A 17872-nucleotide genomic window follows, 5' to 3' on the forward strand; every position below is an offset into this window, starting at 1 on the left:
TGCAACTCCAAAACTCAGTGCTCATACTAAAATTCGCAAGTTTAACAAAATGAACACACATAAACCTATTCCCTCTAACAGTTCTGAACCTGGTCTTTAAAACTTTGCAGAACCTGTTTGGAACTTACAACAAAGCATGGCATCGTGGAGGGTGGAAAGGTTAAAATGAAAAGACTGTGAGAGATGAGCTGGTGGCTCTCCCTTGCATGACACAAAGACTTTTCCTGTTACACGCAACCTACGTATTACTCAAACTTATATGATCCCATGGCAGAAGCTTGAGAATTTTAAGACTTCAAATCCTGTGACAGAATCTGTTCAAAATTCTATATAGATGGTGTTTCATCTGACTGTTTCGATAAGCAACTTGATTCAGTTTTGGGGATTATTCATTGCTGATTTTATGAATGATGCTTACAGAACCTGTTGATTGAACTGTTCTTTGGGAGTTTCAAGGCTCTACTTTTTTCAGTTGCTGTTGACATACCCTTATTTTAATATGAAAGATGCCTGGGGTGAATTTTGATTTGGAGAGGTGGCAAATAAATGCTTTAAAATGAATATAATAAATAAAGGTGCTTGTTGTGTAAAGCAGGGATGTGGCCTAACCTTCTTTGGACCAGCAGTTTGCATCCCCATCAGGTAGGGGTGACAGGATCTCTCTGTTTCTCGTTTTTCCTCATCTTAAAAATACATATCCTCATGAAAATTCCTCAGCATTTTGGTGCACATTTCCTCTAAACACATTTTTTGTCTGCAGTTTGTACACATTTTGCAAGCAATTTCTCCTAACATAATGCTTTCTGTATGATATTTTCAATAATCTGTTAATTTTTATATACATTTCCCCTTAATATATGCATATTTGAAAACATTAGTTGATTGGAGCACTAAATCGCAAAATCCAGTTAAGTGTGAATATTGAAGGATGGCTGTGTATCTGTTCTCGTATTGTTTCAGGAAGTCCAATTTTGATAAATTCAACCTTAAATGCAAACTGAGATGAATTTCTCCCCATCCCTACCATCAAGGGAACCTGTCTCCCAACCCCCAATCATACCTTATTTTTTTTCATTTTGCTGCCACTGCCAAATGTTGGGGTACTTGGGGACCAGCAAAATTTGCTTGATCAGGCCTCCAGGACACGGGTTAGGTACCCCTGCAATAAGGAAGCAATATTTCTGAATAATATCTGGACTGGTTTGAATCCATCTAGCAGCCAAATTCATCAAAGAATGTTGGAAAATCAAGCTGGGGAAAAAGCAATCTATATAAATGGCTCTTTGTTAGAGTGGTATATCTAATATTAAAACATAATTCATTTGGGGAGGTTTAATGGTATAGCCACATGGTCCCTCTTTCTGTCCTCAGGATGTTAAATAAAACCTTCCCTGTTTTCTGCTTTAAAGGGCATTTTACATGAAAGGAAAGGTAAAACAGAATCTTCCTATTTACAGGAATTGGTCATTTATGTACATCTCTTAATATTTGGCATTCTTATTAGGAAGCGAATGAATCCTCTCAGTAGAAGTGTTTGCTTAGCTCACAAATGTTCTGCTTAGAACTTCAAAAAAAAAAGTGGCATTATCCTATTTCAGGTCCACATTTTGATTTTTGTACGCTCATATAAACATGTATCTGGAACAGTCTCTGGGGCATGGGGGGGAGCGGGGAAATTGGCAGGCAAGGAAAGCATTAAGCATACAGATGTTTCTCTGTTCCAAATTGCCCCCTCGTGAAACAGCTTTTATCTAACGAAGTACCATGGCCATTCAGGATTATATTTGTCTGTCATGGTTAGCTCTACTCTGATATTCAGTTTTTATTTGTTCAAGAACACATACATGCACATTCATGTGTGTGCGTGTTGAGTGAAAGCCAGCAGTTGAATTGCAGTGGCAAATATTAATAAATTCCGACTCAATTATTTGTTGCTAGTAACATCCATAAGGGACGCGGGTGGCGCTGTGGGTTTTAAACCACAGGGCCTAGGGCTTGCTGATCAGAAGGTCGGCGGTTCGAATCCCTGCGACGGGGTGAGCTCCCGTTGCTCGGTCCCAGCTCCTGCCCACCTAGCAGCTCGAAAGCACTTCAAAGTGCAAGTAGATAAATAGGTACCACTCCAGCAGGAAGGTAAACAGCATTTCCGTGTGCTACTCTGGTTCGCCAGAAGCGGCTTAGTCATGCTGGCCGCATGACCTGAATGCTGTACGCTGACTCCCTCGGTCAATAAAGCGAGATGAGCGCCAGAACCCCAGAGTCGGTCATGACTGGACCTAATGTTCAGGGGTCCCTTTACCATTACTGTACCTTTTAACATCCATGAAGGAGACATGGCCCCATCACTTAGATCAGACTGCCAAGGGAGATGGGGTTCTCTGTCTCCTGAAAGCAGCAATGCCAGAACCTGTAGAAGATGAAGGAGATGGCACTTGGTCCCTCCCTCTTCTCTCATAGGTCACCCAGGGATGCAAAGGCAGCTTCACCAGGTGAGATGGAAGAGCAGCAGGGCTGAATAGCCTCCCTGTGCTTCCCTCCTGGGTGTGGGGTGCAGCCTGTTTACATTTCTCTATATATAGCAGAGCCCCCACCGCTGCGTTGCCCGCTCTGCCTCCCAGTCATGATGAATTGCTGCCTATGTGTGCGCCGTCAGTGGAAGGGCCCAGCCCAGTCCAAAGCAAACACCCTGATGGGAAAAAGAGGCAGATCCTGCCTCTTAGAGAGGCAGTCCGAGGAGCTGAGCAAGAGTCTTTCTCCACTCCCACCACTCCTTAACATGGAGAGAGGGAGGGGTGGTTTGGTCCTTGCAAAGCCCTGTTTGTGGGAGGCCTCCCAGCTGAGCAGCCAGGGGTCTGCAGTCGGACTTTTCATTCTCTGTTTCTTCTCATTTCCAGGTAGCGTCATCCTGCCAGCCCCTCCCTCTTCCTGAACTGGTAAGTGTGGATGTCCAGCCATCCACTGTATGTTTTATGCCTTACCTGTGGCCTTTCCCCATCCCCTACATAGTTGCTGTCTGCTGTGTTTTAGTTCAGTGAGGATGGGAATTCTGCACATAGCATGGCAGCATGCAGCTATATTTCTAAATTCACCATGCTTTTTTGTCTTTCACCTGGCTTCACCTCTGCAGAGGCTTTGGCAGACATTGGCAAACCAAACATAGATTGAGTTGTCTGTCTTGCACACTCCCAACCAATTTAACATTTGTTTTGAACTTTTAAAATGATGATAAATTAATGTATGTTGACAAAACTGCTACCAAGGATGAGGCAGGAGAGGTGTATGTGATACCAGAAGCCCCCAAAGGCCACAGGTAAGGCATTGTCAGATTCTGCCCCATATCTACAGTTCATTCATATAATTATAGAATTGCCCAGGAGTGCCTTCCTAGAGAGAAGATTGTATATGAGCAAATCACAGGGGGTGAGTCTGCTGCTTAAAGCAAGGGTGGAGAACCTGTGCCCTCCACATGTTGTTGAACTGCAACTCCCATCAGCCCCAGAAAGCGTGGCCAATGGTCTCAGGGATGATGGGAGTTGGAGTCCCACAGTTTAGGGGGGGGGCAGATGTTCCACAATCAGGAAGGCTAAATACTGGCAGATGGGTGGATTCCATCCAATCACCATCACCTGCCATTGATGAAGTAGTTCTCTGATGAGCTATTCCTTATGAGCCAAATTGCAGTTGAGGTTATAGGTGGGTCTTTGCTGTGGAGGTTTGTGAGAGTACTCAGTAAGGAAAGTCCTTTCTTCAGAGTGTATAGATGCGTGGATGGGAATATGGAAGGGAGAGGTGGTTTCCTGGGTTGAAAGCCCAGCTGAGCTTTCAATTTGTTGTGTATTCTTGGACAAGTTCTATTTCTTGGTCTTGGCAGTGGGAACCAAGGCCAGCCCAGCCATTAGGCAGGGTGAGGCTACTGCCGCAGGTGGCAGAAGCCCGAGGCAGCATTTTCACGGGCACCACACCACCTCCAGCAGCAGCAGCAGCAAAGAAATGGCGCCAGCATTGGCACCAGTTTCTGCCAAGATCAGGGCTATTTTGAGCATGATCTTGCCTGAAATGGGTGCCATGATGGTGATGTTTCTCTGGCAGGGCACATGGTGCAGGCAGCAGTGATCGATAATTGTGGTGGCAGGACACCAGGCAATGGTAGGACAGGGCAGCATGTCCTGATTCGCCTCAGGTAGTGAAATGGGATGTACAGCCTGGTGGGAACAGTACTAGCCTGGCTCATAAGCTCATAAGTGCTGCTGTGAGAATGTGAAACAACTGCAACGAACCAGACAAGATTAATGGTAGCAGGAAGCAAAATCTCCCACTGAAGAGGGAATGAAAGAAATGTTAATAATGCAACTTGAGAGGATGCGTTCCCTTGTTGCTGACGTCTGATGGGCCTATTTTCTCTGTAAGGGCCAAGACGGGAGTTGCAGCCCTTCCCTGCCAGCTAACCTGTTAGCAACTGGGAGGTGTTCTACCCCACCCAGTGCAAGAAGGGCCAGTTAAAGCCACCTTTGTTAGCACCATGGTGTTTTTGGCTCCTGTCTAGCATACAGGAATGTTTCACAGAAATGCCAAGCTACAGATAAGAGGCTGTCCAACTTGCTTGCTCCAGAGGGCCTTGCAGACCCACCCCACTCCCAAGTTGATTGTGACCTTAACTTGCCTTGAATCTGGGATCAGCAATGGTATTCTAGTGACCTCACAGGTCAGGAAGACTCTGGAGACTCAGCTCCTGGTTTAGGAGGTGGATGGTTCCTTGACTCTATCTTTCCCTCAGCCCTGTAATGGAGGTTCATGTTAGTTTTTAGAGAAGTCGAGATAGTAAGAAAGCTGTATGTGATGCTAATCCTTTGGAGCTCCACTGTATTGTTTACTTTTCTCTCTTTTATTGCATTGTCCTTTTTATGCCTTTCCTTGTTCTATTCGTCCTTTTTTGAAGTTTGTAACTGCTTTCTCTATTACAAAACAAATTAAAATAAAGACATATCAAGGTGGCCTGCCAGCTTTTTGCTGCAATGACAATGAGCTTGAAAGAACAGGTGTATCCTCTCTATGAAGTGCAAGCAAAAGTCCACCGCCTATTCCCAATCCTGAGGGCAGACTCTGTTTCCCTCGCAGGTTGTCCCAAATTGAACAGACAGTAAAGGAAGTGAGAGACAAGTAGTCTCCAGGAAATGTAGAGAGAAACCAGGCCGGCAACTTATTAATAGCTGTCCATTCAGTGACCAAGGTGTGGGGGGAGGGCAGGAATCGGGCCACATGGCCATTTTCTCAACACAATGAAATTGTAAGTCATTTGTGTTTGGCACGGCGATACATTCTTTTGACTGTGCTGACATTAAAAGATTGCAACCTGCCTTTCTGGCTGCAATAATCCATGCGAAGCAAAGGGTTCCCAAGCAGGGGTCAACAATTTTTGGCTGGGCTTGTTGACCAAGCCAAAAATGGTAGTTCCAGCTCCTCGCAGAATTTCTCGAGGGGCAAGCTGGGGGATTGTTGGAGATCCTCCCACCCCAAGGGGAAGGCAAGCTCATCAGGCTTGCTAGAGGGTGGTGCCACACTCTGTGTGGTGAGTGCATTTGTTGAAACCTGTTGCCAGGACATGGCAAGCTGCTGAATGCCCTCACCCCATCCAGATAATGTGATCTGCTTGGGCCCTATCAAGCTATCTTCTTGTATCAACTTCACTACCTTAGGATCAAGGAAAGAATGGCCGTGTAAATTGCAGAGAACACAAGGATGTGCATACTGTTCTTGTTTCTTTTTAAATTGTGAATTTGCAGTTTATTTAGGGAGGGTATGAGAAGTTTCTAAAAACTTAGGACCTGCCACTGAAAATAGTACTCCTGTATCAAGTTTTCCCTCTTCCCTTCTATAATATGTTTTAAAACCCACTCCTGTGTTGTGACGTCATTGCTTTCCCTACTCGGTGTCATGGGCTGTAGGGCTGTGGAAATGCACATTCATTACATCAGAGGGGGATAAGGTTAATTATTAAGGTTAATAAGAGGGTGAGAATTTGACATGACGAAGCCATTATCAGTAGTAGCTCCATTTCACTCGCTTTCTAGGGGTACCTCTAACTCCCATCAGTCTCAACCAGCATAGCCAATGCTCAGGGTTGATGGGAGTTGTAGTCCAAAATATATGGAGGGCCCCAGGTTGGCAAGGGCTGTCCCAGTAGGAAGATGTAGTGTTGCTATATTGCCCCTGCGTACCTCTCCTTCAGCTCCAGTTTGAGGATCAAGGTTCAAGGAATGAGTTTCAGGCCCCCCCACTGCAGTTGGGGAGAGTCTCATGAGTGGTTTCTCAGGCATAGAAGCTGCATGGTGCTGTCTTGCATTTAATGCTATTCTTTGTGATTTTGTTTTGTTTTCCTAAACACTCTCCTTCTCCCCATTCTTCTCCCTTTGTCAAGAGGAGGAATACAGCTCCAGTCCGGCGTATTGAGCATTTGGTAAGACTTTGCTTTCTCCAAACTCTCTCTCAACTCTGCCTGCGGGGCTTTCCAGTCTAAAGTTTGATTCACTAGTGACTGAAAACTGTGTTTCTAGACACCATGCTGAAATGTAATCAAGAAGGGCATGTAAGGGCATTCTTCTTCTTCTTCTTCTTCTTCTTCTTCTTCTTCTTCTTCTTCTTCTTCTTCTTCTTCTTCTTCTTCTTGTAATTACATTCATTTTTCTACTTAAAAGGTCTTTATTCATTTCATGACTCGTTCGTTAAAATCGCATTAGGTTCAGTGCAAATTAGGCGCATTTGTTTCATAACTTGAGTTCATTTCTCCCTCTCTCTAACTTCTTCTAATCTCCCTCTTTCTTTTTAAAAATGCTGATGTGGAAGAGGATAGTTGGCTTTGCAGCTGCCTCCAGGCGACCTTCGTCTCTTTCCTCCAGGTGCTCCAGAGTTCCCTGCAAAGACAGATGGTTAAACCACTCTCAGAATTGTAATGCTGTGAGGGGAATAAAGGCTGCCTAATAAAGCTCTGCACCCTCAAAAAACTGTGCTTCTTGGGATTCTTTTGGGAAAGCCATGGCTAATTAAAGTGGCATGCTACCACTTTAAACATAAATTATTACTACTATTACTACTACTATTATTAAAATTTGTATATTGCCCTTCATCCAAAGATCACAGGCCTGTTCACAACATAAAAAATACAAAATGAGAACACAGAATACATAATAAAACAAGAACAGACCAATAACCCTCTCTCTCACAAACACATTCAAAAGGCCATAGAATGTTAATCAGCCAATGTTTGGGTTGAAGATAAATATTTTTGTGGTACATCTTCCAGCTCCTGCAAATGGCTGGATAACTCATTTATAAAGTCTGAAATATTCCTGACATTTTTTTATTAGATTTGTCGAAAGTGAACCTGTTAAGTTCACTTTAAAAAAACACATTTCTATCAAGGTGAGCCAATTAAGATGGAAGGGATAAAAACTTTTAAAGATATCTATCTATCTATCTATCTATCTATCTATGCATGCTAATCTGAGTGGGGGGAAAGATTAAGATCATTATGTTTTGTTTTTAAGATGCATAGCCTGAGAAGGAGAGAGCCCTAAACCTATTTGCTTTTTCTACAAATCTCATCCACCAAATCAAGGCCCATCATTCTCAGCCCATCAGTCTTCGTAATGGCAATGGTTACCCTGTTCCCTTCATATTATTAGCCCTTATATTGCAGGTGGGGAACTGAGGCTGAAGCCAGCTAGTGGGTTAACACAAGAAGCAAGATTCAGAACAGGGTTTCCTCATTCACAACTCTGAGACAAACTAGATGTTACATTGTTTGTGCTTTCGCAAACGGCATTATTAAGCAGGCTGCTTTCATTTTGAAAGAAAAACACCCATGTTGAGTGGGGAAACTGTATGCCAGGGTGCAAATATATGACGGTGTGTGCCCCCCCCCCCATGTAGTCCACGTGCTCACTACTGGCATATGGGCCCTGGTAGGTTGGCCAAGGGGAAATGCAGCTCTCAGACAAAAAATAATAATTGGCCACACTCCTGCTTTAGAGCAATGTATAGAAAGAAATATGTTTCTCTGTTTCCTGCATGCTGTTCATGGCTCTTTTCAATCAGAGTCACTCTATTCTTGCTTGCTGTTTTGCTTTGGAGGTGCTTTTTTGATGGCTTTCCCCCAACTTCCTCCCTCCCCACATTTATTTTTCAGGGCTCTACCAAGTCCCTCAACACTGCTAAGCAACGGAACACGCTACCCAGGTAAGGGTTTTGCATTTAGGTTTTGCATTCTAGTCACGTTGATTTGTCTTTGGGACCCATAGTTATTCTGTAACTTCTGCAAGCAGCATATTTGTGCTTTGGAGAAGGTGCTGATTTAAATACCATTCTGTGATTACAAAAGGCATGTGTCTGGAATGCTCCAACCAATTCTGATTGGCCACGTTCAGCCGGAACAGTGCCTGTATATGAATAGATTCCTGCTTAATTCAAGCAACATTGGGGATGGGGTTAAGATATGGTGGACTTCTGCTTCATCAGTGGAATGTCAGAAAACGGAGATTAGTATATCTCACCCATATCACCATCTAATCCTCACTCAGCTAAATTCTAAGAGGCAGGAAGCACTTCCTTTTGTGCCCTGCTTCCTAGGCACAGGTCTGCATCCAAGTGGGTGGTGTGTGTTTTTTATCCCACCACTTTCCCTGGGAAAGCACACTGTTTACCACTGAATTGGAGCAAACGTTGATTGGGTTTTCTGTGGATTGCCGCTGGTTCCGATTCAACGGTAAACAGCTGGTTTTCCCAGGGAAAACGGCATGACAAAAAACCACCCACTTGGAAACAGACCTAGAAATCCCTGACCTGGGCCTAGAAAGCAGGGCACAAAAAGAAAAGTGGGTGAGCCCCATGGCTTCTTTTGAGACCTACGGGGATCTCTTTGTACACAGGCACTGAGCTGACGTGTAACAACTGCACCTATAGTCTGAAGAATGGACTATATGGCCCATGCGAAACCAAAATGCCTGACAGTGCCATTATACTGTTGTGCACAAACATCATGAATAACCAATTGGCAAATTAGAAACCATGTTGGGACACCTTTTCTGAAATCCCCTCTTTTCCATCAACATTTATTCTATTCTTTGGTCCCTTCCGCAGTGTGGTAAATTGGGCCTTTGGGGATTAGAAAACAATCATGGCTTGCTTCCCCTCAGCTCTTCCTTCCTTCCTTCCTTCCTTCCTTCCTTCCTTCCTTCCTTCCTTCCTTCCTTCCTTTAGGAGTTTCAGCCTAGACCACGTGATGGAACGCAAGTATGACTTTGACCTCACCTACATCACTGAGCGCATCATCTCTGTCTTCTTCCCCCTGGCCTTGGAGGAGCAGCGTTACCGTGGCAACCTTCGGGAGGTGGCCCAGATGCTAAAATCCAAGCATGAGGACAAGTACATGGTAAGGAAGCCAAGGGAAGTCGGGGTGGCAATGGGGAAAAAAACCCATTAGGGGGCCATTGCAGGGTGGGCACCTGAAATCAAAAAGTGAGCCTTTCTGGATACCTGGGATTAAGTGTGTGTTGAGGGATGCCTGCTTCTTAGAGAGATGGGGAGCACCATACAGTCTACAGTAGACACAGGATGCTCAGCATAGGATCACAGGGAATCTTTCTTATACTGTGCCCAACCATTGGCACATCTAGCTCAGTTATTGTCTGGCAATGATTTCAGGCAAGGGTGTTTTTCAGCCCTATCTGGAGACACAGGGTAGGAGCTAGGACCCCCTGCATGCGGAACAAATGATCCGCCCCTGAGCTATAGCTCATCCCTTGGAATTCCCCCTGTGCTCCCTGTTCCTCAGTTCAGTCTCCTACCTGAAATATGGCATTGGAAATATGCATGCTGCCAATGCAGATACCCTTGTGGGTATTCTTCTGGGCTGCACAAACACACTTCTGCATCTTGTGGGCTTTGCAAAGGAACAGGGAGCACAGAAGATGGATGGAACTGGTCTGGGGAGGGGGAGAAAAGTTGGAATGGGAGGGTGGGGAAGGGTTGCCAATGTTCTAATTTAGAAACAGAGCCCCTGGGCAGCAGGGTGGGTGGCAGAACTAGAGCAGGCAGAGCCAGGTTAGAATCTGTGGGGTTTTGCAGCTCATGCTGGTGAGGGGCAGAGAAATACTGGCTTGATGAGTACAATATTGGCTGGCTGGTAATTGTGCTAGGGGGTCACTGTGAGTAACAGAGGCCAATGAGATGTCTCTTTGTGTCAACAGCTCCTCAACCTGTCAGAGAAGCGGCATGACATCATCAGGCTGAACCCCAAGGTGAGAGAGAGAGAAGGGTTGGGCCTCAAATGCTTATATTGACCTGGGGGACAGAGTTTTGTTTCGACTGAAGCTATGCTGGTGGGTCTCAAACATTCTCATGATGGAAACTTGCAAAATAACTGTGCCTTTCCAAACACAAGGTAAACAGACAATGAGTCAAGCTTGCAGCTGTCACTTTTGCCTGTATGCAAATCGCACATTTAAGGCACATGACTCCCCCCAAATAATCCTAGGAACTTTAGTCTGTTAAGGGTGCTAGGAATTGTAGCTATGTGAAGGGTAAGCTACAGATTCGTTTGATTTGCACATACATTTTCATAATTAAACTTGGATTTCCAGTAGCATGATATAGAGAACGCAAGAAGCTGCCTTGTGCTGTGTTGGTCCAGCTATTTTCTACATTGACTGAGATAGCAGGTGTTGTGGTGGGGTACTGCTGCTCACCGGTTGGTCATATTGCTGCTGCTGCTTTTTAGTGGGATTGGAGGAGGAGGAGGAGGAGGAAGAACGAGGTGGCAGTGAGGTCAGTGTGGTGGAAGACCACTGGATTGGCTCTGCCAGTGCACTTGCACCGCAACAACTCTCCTCCCGGAGGTCAAATAAGTGATGCCACTCCACCGTCCACTATTGTCCAGTAATGGCTCTCCAGGGTTACAGACCAGAGTCTTTACCAGATGCTGGGGACTGAACCTGGGACAACCTGCATGCAAAGCAGATGCTCTTTCCCATTGTTCAATAGCAGGAATGTCCAACTCCCAATAGACTGTGATCTATTCTCAGTACTGTATAAAAAAACTGTGCTCTACCCAAAGTTGTGGGGCTTTTTTTAGGAAGCCAAAGTTGGGGGGGGTTGCTCTCTTTTTTTGTAAGTAGATCACTGAGGGGCCAGAAGTCAACCAGGATCTACCAGGAACACCTCACGATCTACCAGTAGATCATGATCTACCTGTTGGACGTGCCTGTTCTGTAGTAAAAAATAAAATACAATCTGACACTCTTAACTCTGGTTCCATTTGTTCTGCCTTTGTATACGCATGTGCCTCCTTAATGCCTAATGCTTCTCTCTCCTTCCCGGCATAGGTGCAAGACTTTGGCTGGCCAGACCTCCACGCCCCACCTTTGGACAAAACCTGCACCATCTGCAAAGCGATGGAGACCTGGCTGAACTCAGACCCACAGCACGTGGTTGTGCTTCACTGCAAGGTGCAGAGGAAAATGCCCCAATTTTCCCGGCCATTATAGATGGGCATTTAGGGGAAGTGGCTGTGGATGATGGAGACAGAGGGGACTGCAAAGACACCAGAGACTGGGGAAAGGGCATTTGACTTCTGCAGGTCATGTTCTGTGGGTTCTTACAGTCATTCCTCTGTCTCTCCCCCTGCCTCTGAGTTGGTTCGCATAGTTTTTTGGGAAACTTCTTGCACTCCTAGGCTGCTGCTGCTGCTGCTGCATTTTATGGTCCTAGCCCCAGTGTTTAATGCCTTCTCTCTCTCTCTCTCTCTCTCTCTCTCTCTCTCTCTCTCTCTCTCTCTCTCCTTCCCCTATTTGTGCCAGGGCAATAAGGGCAAGACTGGCGTGATCGTAGCAGCCTATATGTACTACAGCAAAATCTCTGCAAGGTACCAAGCAATGCGGGGAGGGAGCTGTACTTGTGTGTGGTAGGCCGTAACTCTCCTTGGCTTCTATCTTCAGCTCAAGACAGAGACTCCTAAGGGGGGGCAGCATGCATGTAACCACTGGCCTCTTTCCTTTCTTCCCTCCTCAGTGCAGACCAGGCCCTCAGCACACTGACCATGCGCAAGTTCTGCGAGGACAAGGTGGCTGCTTCGCTGCAACCCTCCCAGAAGAGGTGAGGCCTGCAGCTTCACCCCCACCCCAATTTCCCTTCTTCCTCTGCTGTCATGCATGTGAAAATAAGCTGCAGGATGGGCGGGAAATGCACCATGTCAAGGCGTTGCAGGGGTGTGCTGTGAGAAACTTTAGAGGAAAACACGGAAATGGGGTGAATCTGTTTGTGTGCAGGTTGCACTAGATAGGAAGCCCTTGTGCCTGAAAACCATTCTGACTATCCAGTGTGCCCTTCTACTCTCACAAATCCACAGGATCCTCAGGGAGAGAAAAAGTGCTGGTAGGAGAACCAAGCGAATATGCAAAAGTGTTAGGTGCGATAGCTAGGAACAAAGGAAAAATTCAATTCAGTTCACATTTAAAGACAAATCTACCTGGTTTGCACTTTCTGAAACAATCCACAAACGAAACAGCCATCCTTCAAAAGTTGCACTTCTCCGAATTTTGCAGTGCAGTTCTCCAGCTAAGGGCTCATCCATACTTTAAATTGCCCCATTGCTAAGCATGGAAAGCAGAAACAAGCAAACTATCCCCAACCCCAACCCCACTAATTCCCCTGGCTTACCACCCATTATTCCACCATGCAGCACAAAACCTCCAGATAAAAACCTGGCAAACCAAAGGTTTACATCGCCTAATAGACTTCTATAAAAACAACAAACCTTTGTCAACACAAGAAATATAGGACAAACTAGAAGACATCCTAATGCCCTGGTTAGCACAACACCAATTACATGCCCTCCTAAACAACCCAACAGTAAAATCAGCAGCAACTAGACCCCTGACAACCTTTGAAAACCTCCTCCTGACGACAAAAGGACACGGCAAAGGAATGGTATCTGCAATATACAAAATACTACTCAAAAATCCCACAAACCCCCTAGACACAATAAAAAGACAATGGAAGGATGACATAGTATATGAAATCAACCCCACACAATGGACCAGAATGTGGTCTAAACCCCCCCCCCCTTTAAATCCATATCAATGAAAAGAAAAGAACTTACCCTAAAACTCACCTACAGGTGCTACCTAACACCAAGAAAGCTAGCACTAATATGCCCAGGAACCTCACCAAAATGCTGGAGAGGGTACACCTCCACAGGTACATACCTCCACATCCACATCCCCAAAATGCCATTATTCTGGGCAACAACCATACGAGAAATATGTAAAATAACCGAACAAGTAATAGAAATTACCCCAGATTTGGCCCTACTAAACATCTTCCAAGATAATAATGCCCATTTAGACCACAAAGACCTGATAGCCCACCTACTTTCAGCAACCAGAAACGTCATAGCCAGACATTGGAGAGACCTGTCAGGAGTAAGCATGGACCAATGGTACCAAGTAGTATGGGAAACAGCCTTACTAGAAAAACTAACCAACAAGCTGAAACTGACATGGGGACAAATAGAAGAGGATGCCTTCATCCTGGTATGGTTCCCCTTTATCACACACACAGCCCAACAAGATAATGACAAAAATTTACCGCCAGCATACAAATCAGTATGGCTAACCTGACCCAAAACACCCACCCACCCCACTCACACATGAAAACAAAGATCATCATAGCCAATCACAAATGAACAACTACACCCTTGGCCAACCCCAATCTCTCTCACCATCAAAAGAACACAAGCGAATAAAGGAGAACCTACACAAACAAAGCTGACATCAAGCCCTACATATATTAAGCAAAACAGAAACATTGTCACCTAATCCCACCCCCATCTACCCTCCCACCCCCTATCTACCTCATTTTCCCTCTTTCTTCTTACTGTCTTAACAAATGAAACTGATTTGCAAAAATGATACATATAAAAATATGAGAGACACTGCACACACCTTTGTAATTCAAGAAATCTTTAATAAAAAAATCCTTTTTTAAAAAAAATTGCCCCATTGCTTTCCACTGGGAAAACCTGTGGTTTAATGCTGAATTGGAAAAAAACGGCAATCTGCTTTCCCACAGTTGTTGTTTGTTTAGCACCAAAGAGCAGATTTTCTGGGGGAAAGTAGCAGGGCAAAGACAAAACTGCTCGGATGTTTGCCTAGATTATACGGGACAAGCAGAAAGTGACTTGGACCCGTGCTTGCAAGGCATGGGGCAAGTGGAAGTGTGGATGAGCCCTGTGTAATGTCTTTTAAAAATGCATATACTAGGGTAAACACTGCATAAAAATGCATATACAGTGGTGCCTCGCTTAACGAATGCCCTGCTTAATGAAATTTCCGCTTAACGAAAGGATTTTTCGAGCGGAGGTTACCTCGCTAGACGAATGCGTTTTACAAAAAATTCGTCTAGCGAATCGCGGTTTCCCATAGGAATGCATTGAAATTCAATTAATGTGTTCCTATGGGCAAAAAAAATTTCAATGCATTCCTATGGGATTCGCTAGATGAATTTTTCACTATAAGAAAAGACCCGTGGAACGAATTAATTTCGTCTAGCGAGGCACCACTGTACTAGTAAAAATAGCATTAAAATGCATTATATTTGGAGAAATTGCTTTGCTAAAATGTGTATGATAGGCAAAACAGCATACAAAAATGTGTATTAGGAGAAATTTGTATTAAAATGCTTATGCATTTTCATGAGAATTGAAAAATGGATTTCATGATGTGGAGACTTGAACTTAAGAAAGGAAAAATGATAAACCGAGAAACCAAAAGTGATAGATTTGCCCATCCCTCAGGACAGCCCAGTCCCAGTGCACTTGCCTGTTGACAGGGCTGCATAGCTGTTGTGCTCCCACCAAGCAGACCTGGTCATCTGGACAGGTGTAGTAGCTGCTACGCTGTGTTGCAGAGATGTGGAGATGGAGAGTGAAGATGGAAGAGTGGCAACGATTCAGGGGGCTAGTTGTAAACCTCCTGTTAGCCTGATGAAGCCTGGAGGTTTTGGAGCTGTCAAACCCAACTGAATCATCTGAATTCCCACGTGGTACAGGTGAATTTCCCCCTATATGCACATACAAAAGGTCCCTATACATACATAACTAGATATTGGGGATCTAGATTGTAGCCAGCTTTTCTCCCCAAGATGCTGGTTTTCTTTTCTTTTTTTCTTTTTTTTAAATTTTAAAAATAAACTTTATTGGAATTCAAATTAAAATACATTCACAAACACACTACAAAAGCAATAATATAAAAATAATAACATACAAAAACATAAATAATGATAATATAACAAATAGAAATAATATCATACAACTTCAAATATAAAAAATAATAATCATCATAAAACAAAAACAAACAAAAAACATACATTCAAATATTCATTCATACCCAAAATCAAAGTAATCAAAATACATTTCAGCTATATTCTTAATTTTCTATTTACATTACACCTTTATTTATTCCCCTATATCTCCTCCTCCCATGTTCGACTTCCACTTACCTCCCTCTCAGGTTCTTTGATTGCTATGCTCTGGTACTGCTTCCCCTCAACCCTATATAAATATATCCTATAATTCTCAAATAACATCATAACTTGTAAGGGAAAAAAAGGAGAAAAAGAATTCACCATCATTCAACTTTATCAGCTTAAATTAAATCATCTCAGCTCAGTACGAGGTATTAGAAATAAACCCAAGATTTTACTGGGGGCACTGTCCCTTCGTGTACTCTCCAAATTTCCCCCCAGTTCTGATGGAATTTCTTATTAGAATACCCTCTAATTGAGTTGGTCAGGTTATCCAGGTCTAAATAGCTAAGTAGCTTCTCCTGCCATTCCAAAATATTGGGTATTTCTTCTTCCAATAGGATGCGATCAGAGTTCTTGCAGCTGTCACGGCATACATACACCTGTATGCCAAGATGCTGATTTTCTCATTGTGGAGATGTTGTCTGCTTTGGGACACTTCCCAACCCATGGGTTGTCAGATGTGGTATGACCCAGGAACTTCCCACCTTTTGAAGCTCTTGGCTGCTATTATGAAACGGGGTTTGGAGGCTAAGGGGTAAAGGAGGAGGTAGGTTTGAGACCCAGAATTTCTTCCCTGTGGCTGACCCTTCTCTCTTTTCCCTGTGGACAGGTATATCCAGTATTTTAGTGGGCTACTCTCAGGCACAATCAAGATGAACAGCAACACCCTGTTTCTGCACCATGTTCTTCTCCCGGCTATCCCTACCTTTGGAGCTGGAGGAGGTAAGTGCTGCAGGTGATGTCCAGAAAATACACCTCCCCATTCAAATGCAAGACTGGCATATTGGGCATGGCTTAAAAGCCTGCTTGCACCCACCCACCCCCGTCTGTTCTTGCACGCATTTGTGTGAACACTTGTGCATAGCACCATTTCAGGTCAAACAAGAGTTTACACAGACCAAAAGGGTGAGAAAAAACAAGAGGGGGGGGGGACTGACCTGGTAGGGTTTTTATAAAATTGAGAATAGCATGGAGAGCGCAAAATAGGGAGACTTTTTGCTTTCTCTCATAACACTAGATCTTGAAGTTGCTCATTTATGTTGATCGACAGCTGGTTCAGAAAACAATTCTTCACGTGTGGGACCTACAACAAAATGTTGCAGTGTGACACCCACCCACACACCCCACTTGGTTCCTTTTCCCATTCCCTTTGTCTGCCACCCCACCCCGCAAAAGCTGTCAGCAGTCTGTGCCTGCTGGATATGCTTCGTGACTTCACTGGTGGGCTGTTTTAACCCTCGCCTTTTATAGTCGTCATCCCCCCCCCCAAAAAAAGATTTCTTTGTACTTGGGGGTTTCTAATTGTGTTGAAACCTCCCTTTTGTGGGTGGATGGCTACCTAAACCAGTGTTTCCCAACCTTGTGCCTCCAGCTGTTTTCGGACTACAATTCCCATCATTCCCGACCACTGGTCTTGCTAGCTAGGGATGATGGGAGTTGTAGTCCCAAAACATCTGGAGGCACAAGGTTGGGAAACACTGACCTAAACAATGGCACTTAAAGCCCAGTAAAGAGAGCAATACACTATAATAAAGTTAGGGAATTCACTGCCACAAGATGGGGGGGGCATGGGTTTAGATGGCTTTTAATCTGAGACAAATCTATGGAAGAGACACCTCTCAATGACTCTTAGTTAGGCTGCCTAAATGAGAACCCCATATTCAGAAGCCTTGGGTTGCCTTTGGGCCCTGTTTGAAGAATTCCCAGAGGTATCTGACTGGCTGCTGTTGCAAACACGATGCTTTTATCACCAGTAGGGCTCTTATGTCCCTAAGCGTGTGCTAGGACACAAACATAGGAGAAAGTGTGAGTGTGTATACAGGGCTAGTTCATCTGCCGGTAAACTAGGCAACCATTCAAGAGGGTCACAATTCAAGGAGTACCCACAATGTTAGAATTAGAACTCAAGCCCCATGTTATTGTGCTAATTATGGTATGCTCTCCAATACATTCTGATCTGAGTGTTGTACCCCATATGCATGAAATGGGGTTGTAGAATAAACTCTTTGTTTAGGCAGGGAAGCTGGTCCTGGTGTACATTTGACCTATGTAAGGCCTTGTGAATAAGAAGATTCCACATGGTGTAGGTGTGGAATTGTTAGTACTGGTCCTAGAATTGAAAATCAGTAGGGTCACCAAATTACATACACATGCCCAACTTTCCTTAGGAATTGAGTTTGGCTGTGAAGGCGGATGAAGGCTGCAGCAGATAGGAATCTACCAGTTTGTCGTGACTACTTCATGCCATCGGAACAGAGCCCTACTGATCAGCGTGCACTGATCTACACACATAAAA

The 17872-nt window shown here is 44.4% G+C and overlaps 1 protein-coding gene across 9 annotated transcripts in view; it reads left to right on the top strand.

Annotated features, from left to right (window-relative positions):
• TNS2 (tensin 2) overlaps positions 1 to 17872 on the top strand; it is a 130042-nt gene that overhangs the window by 77785 nt on the left and 34385 nt on the right. For all 9 annotated transcript variants that reach the window (XM_035101897.3, XM_088662784.1, XM_088662782.1 and 6 more), the window contains 9 exons: positions 2895 to 2933; positions 6416 to 6454; positions 8183 to 8232; positions 9253 to 9424; positions 10242 to 10292; positions 11376 to 11498; positions 11850 to 11914; positions 12061 to 12144; positions 16187 to 16299. In XM_035101897.3, the coding sequence (XP_034957788.3) occupies positions 2895 to 2933; positions 6416 to 6454; positions 8183 to 8232; positions 9253 to 9424; positions 10242 to 10292; positions 11376 to 11498; positions 11850 to 11914; positions 12061 to 12144; positions 16187 to 16299 (736 nt within the window). The remainder of the gene's footprint in view (positions 1 to 2894; positions 2934 to 6415; positions 6455 to 8182; positions 8233 to 9252; positions 9425 to 10241; positions 10293 to 11375; positions 11499 to 11849; positions 11915 to 12060; positions 12145 to 16186; positions 16300 to 17872) is intronic.

The sequence above is a fragment of the Zootoca vivipara genome, chromosome 2, assembly GCF_965207765.1.
Source record: "Zootoca vivipara chromosome 2, rZooViv2.hap1.1, whole genome shotgun sequence".
Classification (NCBI taxonomy): Eukaryota; Metazoa; Chordata; class Lepidosauria; order Squamata; family Lacertidae; genus Zootoca; species Zootoca vivipara.